The sequence below is a fragment of the Zalophus californianus genome, chromosome 5 (assembly GCF_009762305.2).
Source record: "Zalophus californianus isolate mZalCal1 chromosome 5, mZalCal1.pri.v2, whole genome shotgun sequence".
In the NCBI taxonomy this organism is placed as follows: domain Eukaryota; kingdom Metazoa; phylum Chordata; class Mammalia; order Carnivora; family Otariidae; genus Zalophus; species Zalophus californianus.
In genome coordinates, this window is record NC_045599.1 from 59,710,111 (window position 1) to 59,734,076 (window position 23,966).

The 23,966-nt window shown below is 42.8% G+C and overlaps 1 protein-coding gene across 1 annotated transcript; it reads left to right on the plus strand.

Annotated features, from left to right (window-relative positions):
- The first annotated feature begins 1,054 nt into the window (after positions 1–1,054).
- BHMT (betaine--homocysteine S-methyltransferase) lies at positions 1,055–20,390 on the plus strand. Its single transcript, XM_027606533.2, has 8 exons — positions 1,055–1,208; positions 3,135–3,267; positions 8,444–8,562; positions 9,886–10,077; positions 10,446–10,593; positions 14,529–14,711; positions 16,278–16,506; positions 19,028–20,390. Exons 1-8 carry the CDS (start codon positions 1,176–1,178, stop codon positions 19,212–19,214), a joined length of 1,224 nt encoding a protein of 407 aa, XP_027462334.1. The 5' UTR covers positions 1,055–1,175; the 3' UTR covers positions 19,215–20,390.
- Positions 20,391–23,966: the final 3,576 nt, after the last annotated feature.

Here is a 23,966-nt window from a genome sequence, read left to right on the forward strand (position 1 = left end):
TAAAAACTAAATTTCTATTAATTCATCATTTGCTACAGTAATCTCCTTCTTTGCATATGTTGAAATGGAAGCTACTGTTGCACGTACAAAATTTCCTTGTGTGCTTTTATTTGGGTAAAAGGTTCTGAACTCTGTTTCAAGATTTCTAGTTTTCCTCTAGGATACTTACTGTCATGTTGTAGATTTTTTAAAGTAATGTTTTTTATTATTTTAAAATCTATGTGTTCTCATTGTAAACATACTTTGGAAAATACAGTAAAATATAATGAAGTAAGAGCAAGCCCTAATTCCACCATCGTCAGATAACTACTATCAACATTTCTAACTATTTCCTTCCAGTTTTTCTGATGCCTCTAGGTTTTTACACAGTTTTTGAACTGAATTTTGAAGTGTCTAAGGTCTATTTCCACTATGATATATAGATGTTAGAAGTCTGTCCTGGTTAAATATTGCAAAGCTATTCTTACAAGAAACTACTGTGTTATTAGAAACTGCACCGCATTTTTGGATATAAGGGCAGATGGTCATTTTGAACATACCCACTAATTCAGAGTTCCTATCAGACCCTTCTGTAAATGCTACATTTGTATGTCGTTGCACAATTACTGGATGTATTTCACCGAGATCACACTTCAGATTGAAGTTCTTTCAGGGCATCGCCTCCTCATTCAATAACCTTGTATCCTGGCCTTTGACAAATATTTGTGCATGAATGGAATTCTTAGGGGCCTCCTCTGGTGTCTTAAGTGGGTAATGGTGCATGATTCCAGACAAGAGAGAGGTAAATCAGGGTCGGGACCCCTTTATGCGGTGGGGGGTGGGGGGGAGATTCCGTGCGTAGGTAAGGTAGAAACCTGAGCGAGTGGCAACCTCATTATTATTTTTTTCTTATTTTACTTGTCTTGTGTGTTCACCGATTGGAGAGAACAGTCCCAATCATCTCCGCAGGGCAAAGTTCCCAACTAGCCGCCAGGCCTCAATAAAAAACGCTGGGGAGGCGTGTTCCCGCGCAAAGCGCGCATTGGACGCGCCAAGGCTGGGGAAACCCACCCCGCGCTCAGCACACGGTATAAAGAGCCTGGCCGCGGCGGTGAGGCAGCTCCAGGCTTCGCTCGGGGTAACGCTCACCTCGTCGGTCCGCATCCGTACCTAGTATCCGTCTGGACACCTCGAAGATGGCACCCGTTGGGGGCAAAAAGGCCAAGAGGGTGAGTCTGCGGGGGGACCCGAGGGCATTCTCCATCTCAGCGGGGGCTCTGAGTCTCGGCCCACCGGTCCCACACCCCAGCCTCAGGAAGTGCAGAGGGGTCCTCGGAGCCTGGTTGTGACCAGAAGGTGCTCTCATAACTTCTCGGCAGGACTCCAAGGTGCCTCTGAGCTCCCGCCAACACCCCTGCCCATAGCCCGAGCGCGCCCTAGATCTACGTGACCCCGGACTCGAGGACACCCCCAGAACTCCAAGACGCCCAACATCTGAGTCCCGCACCCCAACACGAGAGCACTCCCCGAGAAGTGCGGCTCCTAGACCCAAACGCACGACTTTTCTCCCCCACAGCGGTGGGACGAGGGGCGCCTTTGGGCGCGCCCCAACCACCCCGCGTCTGTGCCTGCGCTGCCATGCGCGCCCCTTTGCGCCCTCCGTGGGCCGGCCAGGGAGGCGCGCGGCCCGGGCTCCGACCGTTTCCCGCCCCCGCCCCGACGGGTGCAGCGGAATCCGGAATCCCGGGGCCGCCTCCCTGCCCGGTTCTGGCGTGCAAGCTTCCCAGTCCCGCCGCGGCAACAAGGCTAACGCGTTGGTTGGGCCTTGGTACGTTTTCGCCCACAGTTTGGTTTCTGCGATCACAACAAAATGTACCATTCAATCCGGGGGGGCGGGGGGCAGTGAACGGGCCCAGGGGCTGTAAGATATTGAAGTAAGGGCTGTTAATAAGATTTAAAAACCAAAAACCAGCAGCTCCAGCACCTGATTAATGACACTCGTATCTCTTCCCTAGTTGGAATGAGTCTTTCAGTCCAGACTAGATTGGGGGGTGGATGGATGGATGGAAGGATGGATGGATAGACGGATGGAGCAGACAGACAGACTGACCGCCAGACTATGGTTGGGCTGGTGGGAAAAGAGGCATGGACGGAGGAGGGAATATACTTGACCCCGGGGTGTCAAAGTGCCGTGCCCCTGCCTGGCTGACAGAGGCCCCCAGGGAGACAACCGGAGTCAAGGCCAACTGTAAGGACTGCTTATCCATAGAATAAGAAGACTAGCTTTCACCATTTTAGAATGTGTGCTTAAGTATGCATTTGAAGCTAAACAATAAAACCTTTTCTTTTTTTTAAATTTTTTATTGTTATGTTAATCACCATATATTACATCATTAGTTTTTGATAAAACCTTTTCTTTTACTCCTTCTGTAGATATTTCTTCAAAGATAACATTCTCCCACCATATTCTTTATTTTTTTTAAAGATTTTATTTATTTATTTGAGAGAGAGAGAATGAGAGATAGAGAGCACGAGACGGAAGAGGGTCAGAGGGAGAAGCAGACTCCCTGCTGAGCAGGGAGCCCAATGTGGGACTCGATGCTGGGACTCCAGGATCATGACCTGAGCCACCCAGGTGCCCGCCCACCATATTCTTTAAAATACTTTAATGTGTTCTGGGGCACCTGGGTGGCTCAGTTGGTTAAGCTTCCCACTCTTGATTTCCACTCAGGTCATGACCTCAGAGTTGTGAGATCAGGCCCTATATTGGGCTCTGCGCTGGGTGTGGAGCCTGCTTGGGATTCTCTCTTTCCTTTTCCTTCTGCCCCTCCCTGCTCATGCTTTCTCTAAATAGATAAATTAAAAAACCTTTTTTAAAAAATTTAAATAAAAAATAAAGTAAATTTTTAAATTCTTTAATATGTTCGGAAAGACCCCCACCCCCAGCACATGTATACACACATGTTCATTATGTGAAATGAAAATTGAAATTCTGATTGTTTGCCTTATAGTCATGAATTTATAAATACATGTACTTTCTGAGAATTCTGAAGAAATCCTACTTCTCAAGAATATGATAGCAAAAGTACTAAAAATAGAAAATTGTCTTAAAAACTCAAGTAACTCCTTTCCTTCCCCCTCATCTATAATTTTAGGGCATTCTAGAACGGTTAAACTCTGGAGAAGTTGTGATTGGAGATGGAGGGTTTGTCTTTGCACTCGAGAAGAGGGGCTACGTGAAGGCAGGCCCCTGGACTCCAGAAGCTGCTGTGGAACATCCAGAAGCAGGTTGGTGCATAGCTCTATTCTAAGTTCTCATAAAAGAGCACTGCAATGATGGTCTAGGAGCATACCATCAAACAGATACATTTACGGTACACTTCCCAACATCTATTATTGCCTGCTGGGCACTGTGCTAGGTATGTAAGGACAGATTCACATGTTGGATGATCACAGTGGCCCTCCCTGTTGCTGTCACCCATATTTACCTCTTGGTTCCTGCCCTTCACTGTAGGTGAGTCTAGAAGCTGGCTCGCTGCCTTCCTCTCTGCCCTTCCCTCCCTCACCTCTCTAGAGGACCTTGATGTCCGTGCAGATGGTCTATCCAGGACTCTTCTGGTCAGTGCCTTGATCTCCTCCTCATCTCCAACTGAACTTTTCCTCCATCCTCCACCTCAGCAACCCACTCCTAGACCTTGCCATCACCACTGTCTACTTCTGAAATCTTGATTACAAGGACCCCACTCTCTGACCACCACCTTCTATCTTTTCTGCTCACTCTAATTCTCCCACTCCTCAACCTCATCAAGATTTTCAGTCCTTCATCCCTTCCGTGTTAGCATTTCTTATCCATTCTCTCCCCATATGGTCATCGTACATCCTTACCTACAGTATGAATCACTGTCTTGTAGATAGGACCTCCTCTGTTGTCCATTTGCCAACTAGTTAAATCCACTCTATACTCATCCATCCTATTTAAATTCAACTGTCTACCTACCTTGCACCTGTATCCACACACCATATTCTCACTTTACTTTTTTGACCACAAATCTTTTATACTGAAGTGCCAAGAGGGGTTGTTGGGATGGCACATGAGGGAGATAATGCCGTCTTACAAGGCTTCTGTATCAGCCTAAACCAAGTAGGAAGCATTAATCTTTAAAAGGGAGAAATGGGCCACTTCTGCAGGCCCAGAGAGTTCAAGGGGGATCCAGGTTTTTGAGGTTCATGAGTGACTCCACCCATATGCCTTCATCCCAATCTCAGGGACCCAATTCTTCCTAATCAGGCCCTGGCTTTGGCAATAAAAGGCTTGCCTGGTTGAGAATTCAACCTCTCTGACTCTCTGCTCCCTGTATAATTTAGTCCGGGGCCAGATCCTCAGCTTTTTCTGCTCACTAGCTACAAGAGGTGAGTTTCTTTATATGCCACCCGGGAGACCATCAGACTTCCATACTTTGCCTTAAATTGGTGATGAATCACCCTTAACCTTTCATTGTCTTTCTCTAGTACGTTGGTTGTACCCAATAATAGCCATCTGATTCTAAAGTCCTTATAATTACTGTTGCCTCTGAACCTCTGAAACAGCTGAGATACTGCACCAGCTAGTACGTTCCTGCCTAAGGGCATCTCATTCCAGGTCACCACGGATGAAAGTTTTCAAACAGTTGTACTCCTAGAGCATGCGGGGAGCTCTATCACCCATCATGAGGTAGTTGCTCATGACCAGCCAGCCAGAAGTGGAGACTTGTGCTCAGGAGTTTTAACGGGGAGTGCACTTATGAAATAGCACCTCGAAGGGAGTAGGGGAAGCAGGATTGGGCAGGGGGAGGCGTTACACTGTGATGCAGTTGTTAGAGACGACTTGGCCAGTCCCTCAGGAAGCTCTGGAGGGGGACAGGCCCTTCAGAGTAGTCCCACATCGAGGCAAGGGAGCTGGATCTTTGCTCTCTTCCTACCAAGAGACCAAGCATTGCATGCAAACTATCAACTCTCCCCTTTCCCAGGAGAGGGCTTAGCCCTTTGCAAGGAAGCTCCCTTTGGCCCAGGGCACTTCCTAGAGAAGGTCTCAGCCCACAGCCATCGGTGGCCAACACTGTGAAAGCAGCTGACTCTTTCAGAGGAAACTGGAGGAAGTTCTTGGGAATATTATACAAGTTGAACAGTTGTCTTTAATGTTTATTAAAGAGCATATTTCAGTGAACTCAGTGATAAAGGCCAGAAACTAACAAAGCACATAAATTGACAGTACAGGTTTAAGATTAAGCAAACAGATTCTGAATCCAGACTAATTGAATCAAATTTTGACAGCCACTAGGCTGTGTGGCTCTGGGGAAATTACTCAGCTTCTCTGGGACTCAGTTTCCTCTTCTATAAAACTGAGATAATATTGACATCTACCTCGTAGGATTGTTATGAGATTTAAATAAGTTATATGTAGAATCGTTAAAATACTGCCTGATGCATGTACACTACAATTATTAACTATTATTAAATTCATTGTTTCTTCTCTTGGTGGTATCTTGGTTGTACTCATCCATTTCTGCTAGAGAAGTACAGAAATTTTGTGTTCAAATCATACTACCCCTAAATCATATTCAAAGTAAAAGAACTATAGTCATATATAGCCATGTATATAGCCTGGCAAATATACACAACTTTTATATTTCCAAATAAAAGTAGAAATAACGGGAGGGGGGTGGGGGGATGGGTTAGCCCGGTGATGGGTATTAAAGAGGGCACGTTCTGCGTGGAGCACTGGGTGTTATACGCAAACAATGAATCATGGAACACTACATCAAAAACTAATGATGTAATGTATGGTGATTAACATAACATAATAAAAAAAAAAGTAGAAATAATACTGTGTTCTGCCCAAAAGAAGGAAAGAAAGAGAGAAAGAGAGAAAGGAAGGGAGGGAGGGAGGAAGGAAGGAAGGGGAAAAGAGAGAATTCAGTAGGCTTGGAAGCTAAAAGAGCACTAGTCTTCAAATTTTCATTGCACGAGCAGTTTGTTAAAAATTATAGATTCCCAGCCTTCTCTTCGAGATTTGGATTCATTAGGTCTGTGAGTGGGTCGAGGAACCCACATATTTATAACTGTCCCCGGGTGATAGCAAGGTGAACCACACTCTGAGAAGCATTGCATTAAAGGGCTTTAAGGAATGCAATAGAATAATTAAGATCCAAGAATGAGGATTTAAAATGTATCTGCAATTTGTTTCTTAAGGTCTGCTTGCTGGGTTAAACTCAGTGAAATATTTCTTGGGTGAAACTGGTATTAACAATAAGCTACCTTGGTGGAAACTCTGCCATGTAAATAAAATAAGACTGTTATTTAAACACAAGCTTCAATCTTACAAGTCACATTTTTTTAAAGTTACACATTGGAGGAGCTCAAGAGAAACTGCTCTGATATTGATTTTGACTTTCTTAATACAGAAACAGCACATTTATCTCCTGGCCATCTGTTTCTTGAGTATTTGGGGCTTATTTGAGTGCACTAATTCTCCTACTAAAGTCTATGTCAGAAGTTGTGGTTCTTGCACCCAGTGGAATCAGCATAGAATTCAGCAAAGAATTAAGGTTGCTGGATCTGGGAGGGGAGGTTTGGGGGAATCTGAATTCATATTCATTGCGCCCAGGTGAGTCTAAGTTGGGTCACACTTGAGAAGCACTGCAGCTTTAAGAAGCATGGTAGAATAATCAAATTGATTAAGATCAAGGAGTTGGGCCACTACCCTCTGGGAAAATCTGATAAAAGGGTGTAAAATGCCATGTAAAACGTACATATGCACAATTTGCACACCATTCCACGGTTTTTTAACAGTCTCTGGAAATCCACCCAAGGACCAGCTGGGTGGACTTCCTGTTCAGAAACCATTTCCTCCTAGTGTATGGGGACCTCATCAATAGGCCCTTCACACTGCTCCAACCACCGAAGCTCTGTGTTTGATCGATGAACAGAGGCTCCAAATAAAATGTCTTTAATAGGTTCTGTTGCTAATTAAAACAAGTTTGAAGCTTCCTCATTAGGCATGCTTTTAAGTTCCCTCTCAGAACTAGAGATTCCATGCTTAGAAACCCATTTTCTGGGGCGCCTGGGTGGCTCAGTCGTTAAGCGTCTGCTTTTGGCTCAGGTCATGATCCCAGGGTCCTAGGATCGAGCCCCGCATCGGGCTCCCTGCTCAGCAGGAGGTCTGCTTCTCCCTCTCCCACTCCCCCTTGCTTGTGTTCCCTCTCTCGCTGTCAAATAAATAAATAAAATCTTAAAAAAAAAAAACATTTTCTGAAATTCAGACGATTCTTGGCCTCACTGATTTGTTCATTTAAAAACCACACTGAGCTTCCTATGTTCTCTGCACTGTACTAGGCCCCCAGGATGCAAAGGTACCAGGCTAAAGGGCTAGGAATTCCAGTGTCCCAAAAATTTCCGAGCCTCTAATGTAGTTACTCCCAAATCTTTGGCTTTGAAAGGCCACTAAAATTTCAAAATAGATTTCAGGGGCTGATACAGGATTGCTGATTTCTTACTTTGTGCAGTTAATTCTCCTGAAAAAAACGAACACCTGCTAAGTCTCCCTAGAATTTCATAAAAAGAGCATTTTCCCAGTCCCTCGGAATCGTGGTTCTCAGCAAAATGGAAGATAAAAATCAGCTTCCAACTAAATTAGAATATCTGTGGATTTGACCCCAACATCCATTATTTTTAAAAAGCTTACAGGTTGCCTAATGCGCAACCAGAGTTTAGGACCACTATTTTAGAGCAAAGGATAATCCCTTAAATTGAATATAATTGGTTATGTGGGGGGGAAATGCCCCATCGTATTTTCTTTAGCCTGTGAAAACTTTGCCATTTGACACTTATCCATGGACCTCTGCTTAGGAGCCTTGTTCTAGTTCTTATTCCACTCTACTACCAGAATTATCTTTCAAATACACAGAGCTAATCACATCATTCAATTGTTTACGAAGTGCTGGTGTTTCCCCATACCTGTGGTCTGAAGCCTAGACTCCTTGAGATGATGTGCTAGGGCCACTTGTACTCTGCAGCCCAGCCTCCTCTCCAACTGCATCTCCTACTACTTCTCTGATACATCCTCAACCCCACCTGCGGCACCCCCAAATGCCAAGCCTATTCCTGCCTCCTTCTTTTTGTTCAAACCCTTCCCTCAGTAGGGAATGCTTTTCCCCACCTTTGCCCAGCAAAAACATTAAATGATTCCTCCCCTGTGGACCTCCCTCCCTCTTCCCTTCACCCCACATCCATGGTAGAAATAATCTCTTCTTCGTAGCAAGAGCCCCCAGATCTACCTCTCATTCGCTCTCAGGATGCGCAAGTGCCAAGCAAAGAATGATATTTTGATAAGCAGATACTTTCATATCTGTTTATCTGGTAGCCTTTTGAAAGCATCATGGGTTATAAACTGATAGTAATTAATACCTTTCCTCATTCAATCTCCCAGTTCGCCAGCTTCATCGAGAGTTCCTCAGAGCTGGATCCAACGTCATGCAAACCTTCACCTTTTATGCAAGTGAAGACAAGCTGGAGAACAGGGGAAACTATGTTGCAGAGAAAATATCTGTGAGTAAAGCCATATCTGGCATTTTTAGAAGGGCATAGTAGACACACATGTCATCACCAAAGTTCTCATAGAGAAAAATGTTGAGTTTTTAGATACTACAGAAATGAGATATGTGTGATACAGGATTGCTGATTTCTTATGTTGTGCAGTTAATTCTCCTGACAAAAACGAACACCTGCTAAATCTCACTAGCATTTTATAAAAAGAACATTTTCCCAGTCACTCAGAATGTAGTTTTTAGATAATATAGAAATATGTGTGAATAACTCTTTTATTTTATTTTATTTTATTTTATTATGTTACGTTAAACACCATACTTTACTGTGTGAATAACTCTTCGAGGTTTTAGCTGGAGTCCCCCAAATTGACAGAAAGGCATTTAATGAAGCATATCGAAGAAGATATAGTTAATGATTAATGATTCTCCCAGTCTCCTAAGTTGCTGAGTGGGTATCCTTACAAATTCTTACATCCTTACAGTTTTTTAATGTGAGACAATGTAGGAGAAAGGTCAAAGGCACAAGGAAGGGCACAGTGACCCCGGAAACTTCCTGACTCAGCTATCAACTGTGTCATGTTGGGCAAACCATTTACCTACGCCATCAAAGTGACAATTTCTCAATTCCTATGATGAAAAAGAAGTTTGTTGTTTGTTTTTGTTTTTAAATGGGCTCCACGCCTAGCATGGAACCCAATGCAGGGCTTGAATTCACAACCATGAGATCGAGACCTGAGCTGAGATCAGGAGTCAGATGCTTAACTGGCTGGGCCACCCAGGCACCCCAAAACAAGGGGGTCTAAAATTCCATAAGTCTGTGTGAACTACAGCACTGGGGTTTATCGAAGACAAGTGTCAGTTTTTAATGTCTAAGTAATTAGAAAATACCGTGCGATACATTTATCCATTAAGAAAATACATAATGACAAAAATTCATGAATTCTGTAGTCATTTTAATTACATTTTATTCTTGTTGATCTTAAGAGCAAATCATCATCATCACCACCACTATTTGCTAGGTATTCTTCTAAGTGCAGCTTAGGCACTGGAAGATACCAGATCCTTTTATGTAAAGATTTTTATCCTCTCACAGAGCTTTGGTATGTAATATCCTAGATACCATCATCATTTAGTGTTTTCATTACTATTATTGGTGGTGGTGTTACTGCAATTGCTCAGCTTGGTAAATTGAACTATTCTATCACTGTCATCTTCTAGAATAATCTCTCTATGGTAACATCCAACTGAGATGTGGACATTTGAATAATAATTTGGTTTCAATTCTGTGTGAAAATGTAGATATATCCCATTTCACCCATTTTAGGGGCAGAAAGTCAATGAAGCTGCTTGTGACATTGCCCGGCAAGTGGCTGATGAGGGAGACGCTTTGGTGGCAGGAGGCGTGAGTCAAACACCTTCATACCTTAGTTGCAAGAGAGAAACTGAAGTTAAAAAAGTATTTCAGCAACAGTTAGAGGTCTTTATGAAGAAGAACGTGGACTTCTTGATTGCCGAGGTAAACAAAGATATGACCAAAGATGAGACATACGCACTTAGTACATTTTCTCTACCTTGTGCTTTCATGAGGAGGATGTGAAATTAGTTGCCAATCATGGCTAGTAAATATCTAGTTTTAAAATCTTTTTTCCAATTTAGGGCTTCTACTGAATTTGATTCAGTTAATCTACTGAAGTGTTCTTCAAACCTTTTGACTGCAATTCACAGTAATCACCCTTCTATTCCATTTTTAAAAAATGCTAATAGGTCACAACTCAAAGTTTGAAGACCACTCATCTAGTGATAATTTTTAAGCACTAAAATAAGTTTTCTAATCATTTGGGGAGAAACAAGATAAAAAAGTATGTTAACCTGATCTTATTTCAGTATTTCGAGCATGTTGAAGAGGCTGTGTGGGCAGTGGAAGCCTTGAAAACATCTGGGAAACCTGTGGCAGCAACCATGTGCATCGGCCCAGAGGGAGATTTGCATGGCGTAAGCCCCGGGGAGTGTGCAGTGCGCCTGGTTAAAGCAGGTAATGATGGATTTTGACCAGTTTGCAGTTAGTGAGTCTTTTAAAAACTACATACAAATGTAGGTCCACCTATGAATCATTATATACTACTTTTGTTAAAAGGAAAACCATTAATGTGCTTTCCTAGGAGTGTTGATAATATCATTATTGACTCCTAAAGAGAAAAAAGTAAAATAAAGAAAAAAATATACACATACAGGGCGCCTGGGTGGCTCAGATGGTTGAGCGTCTGCCTTCGGCTCAGGTCATGATCCCAGGGTCCTGGGATTGAGTCCCTCATCCGGCTCCCTGCTCCTTGGGAGCCTGCTTCTCCCTCTGCTTCTCTCTCTCTCTCTGTCTCTCATGAATAAATAAATAAAATCTTTAAAGAGAAAAAAACAAAGAAAAATATACACACACATATACCAGCCTTTTGAAAGGGGCAACTGGACCTATGCTGAAGGTGTAACACCTAGAAATGGGAAGAATTTCGGTAAATCAAAAGGAGTATGAGGAAACAGTGTGTTTTATTTTAGCCTTAAGTTGAGGTCTTTAGACAATAACTTTTAAGTCAGTTGCCTTCTTTGCCAAAGTTTTTTCCCTTTTCATAAATTCCTGATATGCTTTGCTTTTTGTAGCTGGTATAATAAATTTAAAAATTTTTTTGGTATCAAATAGGGGCCATGTAATTTATCTTTTTAAATAATTTCCATTCCTGGGGCGCCTGGGTGGCTCAGTCGTTAAGCATCTGCCTTTGGCTCAGGTCATGATCCCAGGGTCCTGGGATCAAGCCCCACATCGGGCTCCTTGCTCAGTGGGAAGCCTGCCTCTCCCTCTCCCACTCCCCCTGCTTGTGTTCCCTCTCTCGCTGTGTTTCTCTCTGTCAAATAAATAAAATCTTAAAAAAAATAATAATTTCCATTCCTAACATTGTGTTTCATTTCAATTAGGGAAAACTCACAGACTATTTTCAAAGCTGCCTCATTTTTAATGCAAAGAGCTGCTCAGTGTCAGTGGAAGAGTCCAGCTCATTCTGTGGAACAGCGAGATTTTGATTGGCTATGTTTAATTTCTCATTGTTAGCCAACTCCTGATATTTCATGAAAGTCACTTAATATTTGTCATTAACAATAACAATTAGATTTAGGAATGAAAGTAAATAATCCTAACTTTTTACTGGAAATATAAAAATGTGGGGAGGGAAGAAGCAAGTTAACTTGTTTCAGAAAGATCAGAGGAGGCTTTCATCACCCCATTGTTAACCAGCAGAGATTCTTGGCCTGCATCAAGTTCTTCCCTGACTATTCCATTCAAGGTAGGTGGCCACAGTGTTTGACTTCACTGTACCCTATTTATATTCTTTGTAGCACTTGTCGCTTGTCTCATTTGTTTATCTCTTTAATGGCTGACTCACTAGACTATAAGATCAAAGAGGGCAGAGACTATGTCTATTTGGCTCAACTTTGAGCGCCCTGTGCCTAGCGCAGCACTTGGCACAAAATAGGTCCTCAATAAATATCTGCCTAATAAATCCAGTCCATCTTCCAATGCTAGCTCAAATTCTACCTCCACATTCCCTTACATGATCCTCCCTACCCCAAATGAACACGCCTTCCTCTCAGCAAATGTCAGATTTTCTACTTATACCACTCATTTGGAATATCCCCAGTTGACATTTTCTAATCTGTGAGAATGTTAGTAGAACGTTCTGTAGTGAAATACATTTAGAAAATTCTGTGTTAGGGGCCCCTGGGTGGCACAGTCCCGTAAGCAACCGACTGTTGGTTTTGGCTCAGGGTCGTGAGATGGAGCCCCACGTCAGGCTGAGATTCTCTCTCCTCCCTCTGTTCCTCCTGCTCATGTGTGCTCTCTCTCAAATAAATAAATAAATCTTAAAAAGAAATAAATAAAATGCTGTGTTAAACCAAGTTAAGCAGGTCTCTTTACAACAGAATTTCTCAGAACCTTAGTGCTCACTTGGGCTGCACATATACTAAAATTGGAACAATACACAGAATTTCTCAGGCCTTTGACAGGTTTGTATATATTGGCAGTCTCCAAGAAAGGGACAAAGTAAATACCTACTTCCTAACTTAATTGATCATAGAGCCTTACTTTCACGGAGCAAACCTAGGGAAGCCCTGTGCTAAATTATGAAGTCCTTGGTGTCAGGGACTATGCCCTATATTTTTATTTTTCTATAGCCCCTTAGAAGGACCCTTATACCTAATAGACATCCAGTAAGTAGCCAACCTATGATTAATTCGTTAGTGTAATGAAGTCAAGCAAGGAAAGAGAAATGCTGGCAGCAGAACATCCAAAAAATAAAAAAAACAAAAGGGAAGGAGAAGAAGAAAGAAAAACGTAGTCAAAATCCAAGTGAAGATATTAACTGAGCTGTTGAATGTACAAGTCTGGAACCCAAAGGAAAGGTCCGGGTTAGAGAGAGAAGTTTGGAGAGTTCTTGATATAGTTCATACTGAGAGCCCTGAGACTGGAAAGGAAGTAGAGGTGAAGAAGAGAAGATGGCTCACGGGAATCCTGTGACACTGCAGGATTGAAAGTTTTAGTCGTGAGTGGGGGCTCAGCACCTAACATCCAAAGAAAGCAGCCAGCAAGGTGGGAGCAACACTCAGAGAGCATGAGACACCAAGAGAAGGGGAGTGTTGATGAAGGAAGGGATGGTCCAGCAGATTGAATGCTGCTGAAACATGGAGTAAGATAAGAACAGAGAATCAGCTACTGGCTTTGGCAAGATTGAGGTCACTGGTGCTCCTGACCAAAAACAAAACAAAATAAAACAAAAAAACCCAACAACAACAAGAAAAAACCTGATGCAGAAGAATTAACAGGAGGCAGGATTGGAACAAGAACAAAGGAGCAAATTGTACACCCAGCCCAGTGAGGACCGCTGAGATGCTTGCCACTGAACGCTGGATGCCATGACCTGTGGCATTGGCTTATCTGCTCCTGGAATCTGGGTTAGGGATATTATTAAATTGGCCTGCTAAAAGGAAACATTGCTCCTCAAATGAGTGGTATGATAACCACGGGTGTAATCGAGCAGCTGGGAGTGCTGAAAAATTAGTATGAAAGACTGAAAAATTGACTTCTAATTTTTGCTTGCTACCAGCGGATGCTGAGGTAGCAAGAACAAGGCACAGCCCTGGCCCCAAGGAGTTAACAGTCTAGTAGGCAGAGAGATAAACAGGTAAGTTCAAACTGGTATAGTAAGTTCAAGTATGAAGACATGCACAGGTGCTATGGGATCTGAGCTGATGCCCCTGGGGGCAAAAGGCAGAGGAGGGTTAATGAAGAATTTCTAAGACAGCGGATGCCTGGGCTGAATTTTGAAGGACAAGTTATACTACCAGACAAGGGAAGAGCCTACATGAAAGCTCTGAGAGGTGGAAAGAGAATGGTGTACTGAGAAACCAGAAGTGCGGGACTATCAGAGACAGAATTTGGTAGTAGACACACCTCAGGACTAGGAGGCAGACTTTTATGTGTTCTCATGAGTTATGTATGACCTTATCGCACTAGAGGATCTCAAGTGGTCCAAGGTTAGGTTTGCAAGTTTGAATAGCCTTGAGACAGGGAAACCTGTGAGGGAGCCTTTGCTAGAATCGTATCGGATGTGATGAGGCCTGAACTGGGAGACAGTGAAATAGAAAGGAAGAGGAGGCTGGATCTGCAGGGTGAGACTTGCAGAAGTGATACTGGGTTTGAGGAGCTCCGCTGGCTCGTGAGGTAGAGTGCCAGAAAGTTAGGATGGGGAGGTAGGGTAAAGTTGACAGGGAATGTCCCTAACCTGAATTCTTAGCTTTTGATCTCTATGCAGATATTTTAAAAAAATAATTTCAGGAGTGCCTGGGTGGCACAGTCGATTAAGGGAAGAGAACTGAGCCTACCTATCTGATGAATCCTTAAAGCTAAACTGTTCTTCCCACTTGCAGGAGCTTCCATTGTTGGCGTGAACTGCCATTTTGATCCTACAATTAGTTTACAAACAGTGAAGCTCATGAAAGAAGGCTTGGAGGCTGCCCGACTGAAAGCCCACCTGATGAGTCAGCCATTGGCCTACCACACTCCTGACTGCAACAAACAGGGATTTATCGATCTACCGGAATTCCCCTTTGGTAAGACAGACATTTTATAAATCATCTCAATGTCTTGATGTTTGACAAGTTTCCAAATCTATAGCCATAGAGCTTTCTCGTAGTAAAGAAATGGCAGCATGTCTCATCTCTTGCCCCCAGCTTCCCTCCCTACAGCCAAAAACTCCTTGATATTGGACAACAGTAGAGGGAAAAGATAGAACCAGCAAGCAAAAAAGACCCCTGAACCTTTTACCTGTAGTGTGGTAAAAAGGATGCCCTTCCAGGTGAGATCAGCAAAGATAGTGGCCCTGGTTCCAGCTCTGTTGCCAAATCATAAAACCTTAGTTCTTCTAGATCTTAATTTTCTCATCAGAAAAATTAAAAGGATAGACCAATTTATGTCCAAGACACTTTTCTCCTATCCTGAATGTTGCTCAGATACCGTAGAGTTTTGGGGGGAAGGGAAGATGCCATCACTGGGTCACTGCATAACAAAGCTGAACGAAGAGACCAAGCAGATGAAGTGAGGGTGGACTTGCAGTTTGGGAAAAGGGAGAAATCACGTTTGGGAAGTGGGGGTGAGTCTACCTGAAAATCAAGCCAGAGGGGGCCACAGCCTGGCCAGCCTCCTATTCCATTCTAAGGTCCTTAGATCATGTACTATATTTTATAGGGACCCTCAGAGAAATAAAATATTATAAAATAATGCCTCTAGAAGAACCGCGGAGGAATGGCAAGGCATTGGGTTTTTCCCATAGAACAAATTTTTGCAAAATTTAGGACTTTTAAACAATAAACAGTTATTATATCTGAGTTGCTGTGGGTCATGAATTTGGGAGCAGCCTAGCTGGACAGTTTTCGCTCAGGGTCCCTTACAAGGTTGCGGTCCAGATATTGGTCAGGTCTGTAGTCATCTGAAGGCCTGATGAGAGCTAGGGAGTCTACTTCCAAGCTCCCTTCGTTGGCTGTTGGGCACAGATGTTTGTTTCTTGCTGTCTGTTGACTGGAGGCCTCAGTCCCTTTGCTTATGGGCCTTCCCACTGTGATGCTTGAGTATTCTTACACCATGGCTGCTGTTCTAAGAATGAGACTGAGGCAGAAACCATAATGGCTTGTATAACCCAGCCTCAGAAGTCACTAACGATCCCTGCTGACATATTCTATTGGTCTCGCAGACCAACCTCATATGAGAGGGGATGGGATCATTGGGAACCATCTTGAAGGTTGGTTACCACAGCATTTAATACTGGAAATGTAAACACAAATTACCTAATAGTTTTTAAAAGTTAAGAATTAGATGTTGACAACTTATTTAATTCCATTATTGAAAATTACATATTATGGCTGTTTATTTTGAATATTTAATTTTTTTTTTAGATTTTATTTATTTATTTGACAGAGAGAGACACAGCAAGAGAGGGAACACAAGCAGGGGGAGTGGGAGACGGAGAAGCAGGCTTCCCGTGGAGCAGGGAGCCCGATGCAGGGCTCGATCCCAGGACCCTGGGATCATGACCTGCGCCGAAGGCAGACACTTAACGACTGAGCCACCCAGGCGCCCCTTGAATATTATTTTAAATAAAGAATTCACTCCATTTATTATAGGACTGGAGCCCAGAGTTGCAACCAGATGGGATATTCAAAAATATGCCAGAGAGGCCTACAATCTGGGCATCAGGTACATTGGCGGGTGCTGTGGATTTGAGCCCTACCACATCAGGGCAATTGCAGAGGAGCTGGCCCCCGAAAGGGGCCTTTTGCCCCCAGCTTCGGAAAAGCATGGCAGCTGGGGAAGTGGTTTGGACATGCACACCAAACCATGGATTAGAGCAAGGTAAGAACTTTTCAACTATATTTGCCAAACCAAATCATTTCAATTGTGAATATGTCCAAGTGATGTTATAACAAAGAATATAGCTAATTTGCTGTGTGATGATACTCAGTTATCCCCCTTAAATTCTTTCACAGAGATATTTACAGAATAACCTTATGTAGTGAAATCTGGAGAAGGTTTTAAGATCTAGCATATAAATAATGCAAGTTGCAATGACATGTGATTTCATGCTCTGGGATAGTACCATGTGGTGGACCCTCAACAACACTGAATTAACTGGTTGTTAAGATTAAAGTAGAAGCTAAATAAAACAAATATTAACTAAGTGCCTGTTCCGTGCCAAGCACAATTCTTGGAGCTGGGAAGACAGTGGTGAATAAGATAGGTCTTTGCCCTCAGAGCTTACACTCCAGTTGGGAAGATGAACAATAAACAAACAGATTTTACATCAGGCAACATGCAGAGCACTTGGAAAATAAATGAAGAGCTGTCCAGAGAATCGCACAGTCTACTGGGGAAAATGGATAAGAAAGTCAATGGATTATACTGTAGTAACTGCTTTGGTAGAGGCACGGATTTAAAAAGTAACAAGAGAATGGCTATCTCTGCCTAACAGAAAGATATTTTTTTTAAGATTTTATTTATTTGAGAGAGAGAGAATGAGAGAACATGAGAGGGGGGAGGGTCAGAGGGAGAAGCAGACTCCCCGCTGAGCAGAGAGCCCCACGCGGGACTCGGTCCTGGGACTCCGGGACCATGACCTGAGCCGAAGGCAGTCACTCAGCCAACTGAGCCACCCAGGCGTCCCCAGAGAGACTTTTTTTTTTTAAGATTTCATTTATTTGGGGCGCCTGGGTGGCTCAGTTGGTTAAGCGACTGCCTTCGGCTCAGGTCATGATCCCGGAGTCCCGGGATCGAGTCCCACATCGGGCTCCCTGCTTGGCGGGAAGCCTGCTTCTCCCTCTCCCACTCTCCCTGCTTGTGTTCCCTCTTTTGCTGTCTCTCTCTCTGTTAACAAATAAATAAAATCTTTTTTTAAAAAAGATTTTATTTATTTATTTGAGAGAGAGAATGAGAGATAGAGAGCACGAGAGGGAAGAGGGTCAGAGGGAGAAGCAGACTCCCCGCCAAGCAGGGAGCCCGATGTGGGACTCGATCCCGGGACCCTGGGATCATGACCTGAGCCGAAGGCAGACGCTTAACAACTGAGCCACCCAGGCACGCAGAAAGACATTTTAGAAGAAGGGATTTGGGGGACTGTATTTTGAAGGGTTAACTAGCCACGAGATAAAGCAGAGGGTGAATGAAGGATGAACACCCAAGCAGAGGGAGCAGTTGCACTCTGTTCAGCACACTGACTCTGCACAACTCTATCAGACACTGTTGCGGATGCTGAGGTAGCAAGAACAAGGCACAGCCCTGGCCCCAAGGAGTTAACAGTCTAGTAGGCAGAGAGATAAACAGGTAAGTTCAAACTGGTATAGTAAGTTCAAGTATGAAGACATGCACAGGTGCTGTGGGATCTGAGCTGATGCCCCCAGGGGCAAAAGGCAGAGAAGTGTTAATGAAGAATTTCTAAGAGAGCGGATGCCTGGGCTGAATTTTGAAGGACGAGTTATACTACCAGACAAGGAAAGAGCCTACATGAAAAGCTCTGAGAGGTGGAAAGAGAATGGTGTACTGAGAAACCAGAAGTGCGGGACTATCAGAGACAGAATTTGGTAGTAGACACACCTCAGGACTAGGAGGCAGACTTTTATGTGTTCTCATGAGTTATGTATGACCTTATCGCACTAGAGGATCTCAAGTGGTCCAAGGTTAGGTTTGCAAGTTTGAATAGCCTTGAGACAGGGAAACCTGTGAGGGAGCCTTTGCTAGAATCGTATCGGATGTGATGAGGCCTGAACTGGGAGACAGTGAAATAGAAAGGAAGAGGAGGCTGGATCTGCAGGGTGAGACTTGCAGAAGTGATACTGGGTTTGAGGAGCTCCGCTGGCTCGTGAGGTAGAGTGCCAGAAAGTTAGGATGGGGAGGTAGGGTAAAGTTGACAGGGAATGTCCCTAACCTGAATTCTTAGCTTTTGATCTCTATGCAGATATTTTAAAAAAATAATTTCAGGGGCGCCTGGGTGGTACAGTCGGTTAAGCATCCAACCCTTGGTTTCAGCTCAGATCGTGATCTCAGGGTGGTGAGATCTAGGCCCACATCAGGCTCTGTGCTCAGCATGGAGTCTGCTCGAGAGTCTCTCTCCCTCTCCCTCTGCCCCTCCCGCTCATGCTCTCTCTCTCTCTCTAAAATAAATACATAAATAATTAAAAATAAAAATTAAATTAAAAAAATAATTTCAAAATAATTTTAGACCGATAGATCCTGAAAAAAAGCTTTAGTCCATTAATAAATGTGTTTTAATGGATATCCTCTCAAGAGTCCAAAGACAGCTCTGTAGAGGTATTCTAGCCCAGTGACACATAGACTCTGATACTCAGGAAGGAGTCTAATGTTGTGTGTTTTGTTCACCCAGGGCCAGGAAGGAATACTGGGAGAATCTTCGGATAGCCTCAGGCAGGCCATACAACCCTTCAATGTCAAAGCCCGACGCCTGGGGAGTGACCAAAGGAACAGCTGAGCTGATGCAGCAGAAAGAAGCCACAACTGAGCAGCAGCTGAAAGAGCTCTTCGAAAAACAGAAATTTAAATCTGCACAGTAGCCTCAAAGGAACCCATTTTTAGTTATTTCTATGTTTGGGCCACAGTTCCCAAAAATAAGGAAAAGATGGTTTAAAAGTAATGCTTATGTTAATGCCAGGCTACATATAAAATTGGTAGTAGCTAAACAAAACAGAACTACAAATAGCACTTGACAATTTTAAAAGTATATTTTAGAAATTTACTTAGAAGCAAAATAAGTAAGAAGTAAATCTTAAACAGGTTCCCTATACCACACATAAGGTATTAGGGAAATCACTGTGGCCAATGAGAAATAATTCAGATATTCATTCCCACTTTAGTTAGTTTGTAGGCTAGCAAGGAGGATGAGATGTGAGTTGACATGACAGAGACAGATAGAGTGCTATAGGAAAGTGACTTCCAAGTTGTTGAACATGACCCTTAGTAAGAAACAAAAGTTATGTAATAACCCAGTAAAACACGTACCATATGACCACTGAAATAAAATGTGTGAGCCATTTTGGTATTTTCTATTCCATTCCTTTCCATCCTATCTCACTGATAAAACATGCCTGCTGAGACCCTTAAAATTGATTTTATGACCCAACAGTTTGAAAAACACTGTCATGGAACACTTCAGATACGGGGACTTTGCTATTTCTTTAAGTTTGTTCTTAGAAAGTCAATCATATGAGACATCATCAGTAAGTATCAAAAGACCAGAGTCATCCTCTCAGAGTTAAAGAGTTGTTCTCTCTTTCCTGACCCATTACCATCACTAAGAAACATACAGACCAATGGGGAGGGGAAAGAAGACATCAGTATCTAGGCTTTCTCCATCCCACCCAAAACTGGATCCACCTAAAAGCTTTCGGTCAGTAAGGCCAAGGAACAATGAGCTTGTGTTACCTTGGTAGCTTAAAAAAAAAAAAAGTATAATAAAGAAAAAAATAGGGATTCTCCAAACTCTTAAGTTTCCTAGATTGAGAACTATGATATTTTTACCTGATAACATCTAGTCTCCAATGAGAGCTCAAGCCCCAAGATGATATTAACATAAACATGGCTATTCTATTAAGAGTTCATGATGCTGCAGCGCCTGGGTGGCTCAGTCCTTAAGCGTCTGCTTTCGGCTCAGGTCATGATCCCAGGGTCCTGGGATCGAGCCGCACATCGGGCTCCCTGTTCAGCAGGAAGCCTGCTTCTCCCTCTCCCACCCCCACTGCTTGTGTTCCCTCTCTCGCTGTGTCTCTCTCTGTCAAATAAATAAAATCTTGAAAAAAAAAAAAGTACATGATGCTTTCTACTCGTTCTTTGTTTAGCTGTTTCAAAACTAATTTCTTCAGCTATTTGTATTTGATTCTTATTTCCATTCTGTAATTTACTTAAGTTTTACATGAAATTTCTGTGCCTCAGTTTATTCATCTCAACTTTCCTACTTCGCAAGTATTTGAGTTTTAAAGAAGGCAGCAGTATTTCAGGGGAAAGATATTTCTAGAATTTTCTTACCAAGATAATTAGTAATCCACCCCTCATCCTCCAGTGCACAGAAATAGAGCCAAAGAGGCATGCCTTTTAGAGGCTGCATGTGGCTGAGGAGCAATAAAAGGAGAGTAAATGCTATTTTTTTTTTTTTACAAAGTGCTACCTACCATTTCTCACTCTCAAATCAGGTTCAATATTTCATTTCATTCATAGATGATAGAAACTTTTATTCAACTTACTGTTCTATTACTATGTAAGATGGATGCCCCTTTAATACTCTTTTCAGAACTTTACTGCCACACAAAACATGATATATTTCTACCATTCTCACGTCCTTTGATTTAATCATTCTTATATCCTATTTAAAAAATATTTCCCTCAAAAGACCTATGTTGGATGTGCTTTACTAAAACTGTATGACAACACTGCCTCCTAGCGGCAGATTTTCTATTTTGAATTTTTTTTTGAAATTCAACCATTCCACCAAGTGCATTTATTTCCAGAAATCTTGTTCAATAAAAGGCTTTTTTTTTTTTAATACCTAGGAGTTTCTTCAAGTTAAATATACATTTCTCACTGATAGAGGTATTTTTATAGAATCAGCCAAAGGGACCCTGGAGATCAGGAATCCAAACTCTCCCCTTTAAGGACAAGATTCCTAAGGCAGGACGCCAAGTCAGAAATGACTTCTTACTAGTCCCAGACTGCCAAGAAAGATGGTTTTAGTTTGGATTGTTGGTAGAAGGACAATGGGACGGGGACATATAGTTCACAAAACTAAGGAGTTCATCCTCCAGCCAGGAAATAAAAATCTTTGCATTACTCAGAGTCAGTGTAAATTCACTAAACACATGGTGTGCAGTGTATGGCCCTGCCCTTCTTTACACTGTAGCAAAGCCAGAAGACTTTCCGAAGGAAGCCATGGGAATACAGATCCACAATGGAGACAGAACCCGACAGGAAGGAACCAAAGTTTCAGTTCCCAACTTCTCCAGAGGGGGGCAGCAGGTCACCAGTGGGGAAAGCCTGAGGAGCTCTATTTTGCTTTGACGTTAAGCTGTTTCATCAGAAGAAGCTAACATCAAATGGCAGAAATATCTGTAGCCCTCCTTTCCGTTTTGGTCAGTTTTTTCCTAAGATACATGGATCTTTGAACCCCATCCAGAACAACTCACCCAGCAAAGAAAGCCTTATATGTGCCCATCTTCCCCAGAGATCTTCCTTTTCCCCCAGCTTTGAACACGTAGCTTGGCTGAGAGCATTATACAGACTGTTTTCCCAAATAGCCTCCTGTCAGTGGATAACATCCCCTTGCCCAGTGTGGAGCCTTTATGTGTTACCTGCCAGGTAGACAACCCTAATTCTTGCACAATAAAGGAAGGAGAAGTCAGTCTGAAGAGAGAAAAACAGAAGATGCCTACCAACTGCTTCAGGAGTAGTATGTCTGACAGTTCGGCTAAACAACAGAGTTAGAGACAGCAAGGCCCAGCATTTCTAAACATCTTCAGGAACAACTTAATGTTAGTGTGTGGACGGAAAACCTGACAGACAGCCAAATATGAAGACTTCTCACAGATGGTGGCAGGAAGGGGAGGGTCACTTGGTGAAAAGTGGCTGGGAGTGTGGGCAGAGAAAGGAGTAGATAGAAAACGCCTCCAGTTTTCGAGCAGCTAGAGGCATTCTGTTGGCCTTGGACAGATGGAAAAATCAAAGGGATGGAAAGGGAGAGAAGCGGTCATCATTCGTGCTGCTGTGAGCTATAGAAATAATGCCAATTTGAGTACAGCAAAACCAAACAGGTTAATTTACATGCCACTAAATCAAAGGCATGATCATTTTAACACATGGTTTGACTGACATATTCGTTGAAGTCCCTATGTAAATTTTTGCAAGGAGTTTTCAAGGGAAACATTAAGCTTATTTTTAACAAAAATCTATTTCTCCAAATGCCTATAATATTTTTAGTAGTTGTCACTTACATGCAAACTGTTAATATACCACTTATGAATTATTCCTCTTTATTCCTTCACACAAGTTCAGTGAGACCTCTACTCGGCCTCATTTTGTGGTTATTTGTTCCAATTTACTCCATGGCCTTGAAAGGAAAAAGCTGAGTATCTCTGAAAATAGTTCAAACTTCCCCCCCCCCATTCATCCTGGCCATTCTTCCAATTATTCTGACTTAATGAGATTTTACTGTTCTTTGAAAAGGTTAATGTCTCAACATATGAATTTGCTTAGTGGAATTCAGCCATTTTCCACAAACGCTAGTGCAATGTAGCAGAAAAAAGCAATGAATAAATTTAGAATCAGGAATTTGGGGTGCAAGGCTTGCTTGGCCCCTACTGTAGTGTTACAACCATTGGATAAATCACATCGCTTCTCTGACCTTCAATTTTCTCATCTATATGATGACAAATCTCTAACACCTTGCTGAGAAAAACTCCACAATTTTCTGTTTCTAATTTAATGGTATAGATAAGCAATAGCCTCATCATTGTGAACAAATATTTACCGAGTGCCACTTGGTGGTATGTTTCCAGCAGACTTAACTGTTAATTAATTATTCCCCTAACTACACAGACAGCAGACTAAAACAAATAACACTGTTCAGAGGACAGGGAAAATGTTATTAGCCTAGACTCGGCCTGGCACTGGGAAATGAAAAATGTCATTCCTCTCCACAGGTACAGCTTCCTAGGGAGACTTGGGTCTGTGGTTTTTCATATTATGAACCGTTTCTGTTTTCAGGACTTGGAGTTCTTTGAAGGTTTGTATATGCTATGGAAGTTCTAGAAACCATCAAGCCAATAATTCTTGTCCAGAGTTTTTCATCTACTTAGGAAGGGAGAGAACCGCCTTCTCACATTTTATTAAGGTGGTGGAGTTTGGGAAGCCTCAGAACTTCTTCCTTCTTCCGTAAAGCCATTTTCAGAATCTTAATGGCTCCCAGATTTAGATCTCCAGTCTGGACCATCTCCAAGAACATGTATTTGACATCAGTCTGATCATTAGACCCAAGTCAGTCCCTGACTTGGGCCCTGGACCTTGGGTCCTGAGCCCCTACCGGTGGTTGTCCAGGCAGGGTGCCCCAAATATGGACCTGTTCACCAGAGATGCCCTCCTCAAAATTTTCTAAGTCCTGTCTAGTGGCTAAGACTGGTCAGGGCCAGCTGAACCATCAAGGAGGGGTGTCCCAGGCCTGGACAGGTCAGCAGGGGACCTGGTCACTATTTCTTCCCTTCTGGGTGCCCAATGACCCTCTATACCCCCTTCCCATGCCTCCCACTTCCACCTCACTCCTAGAG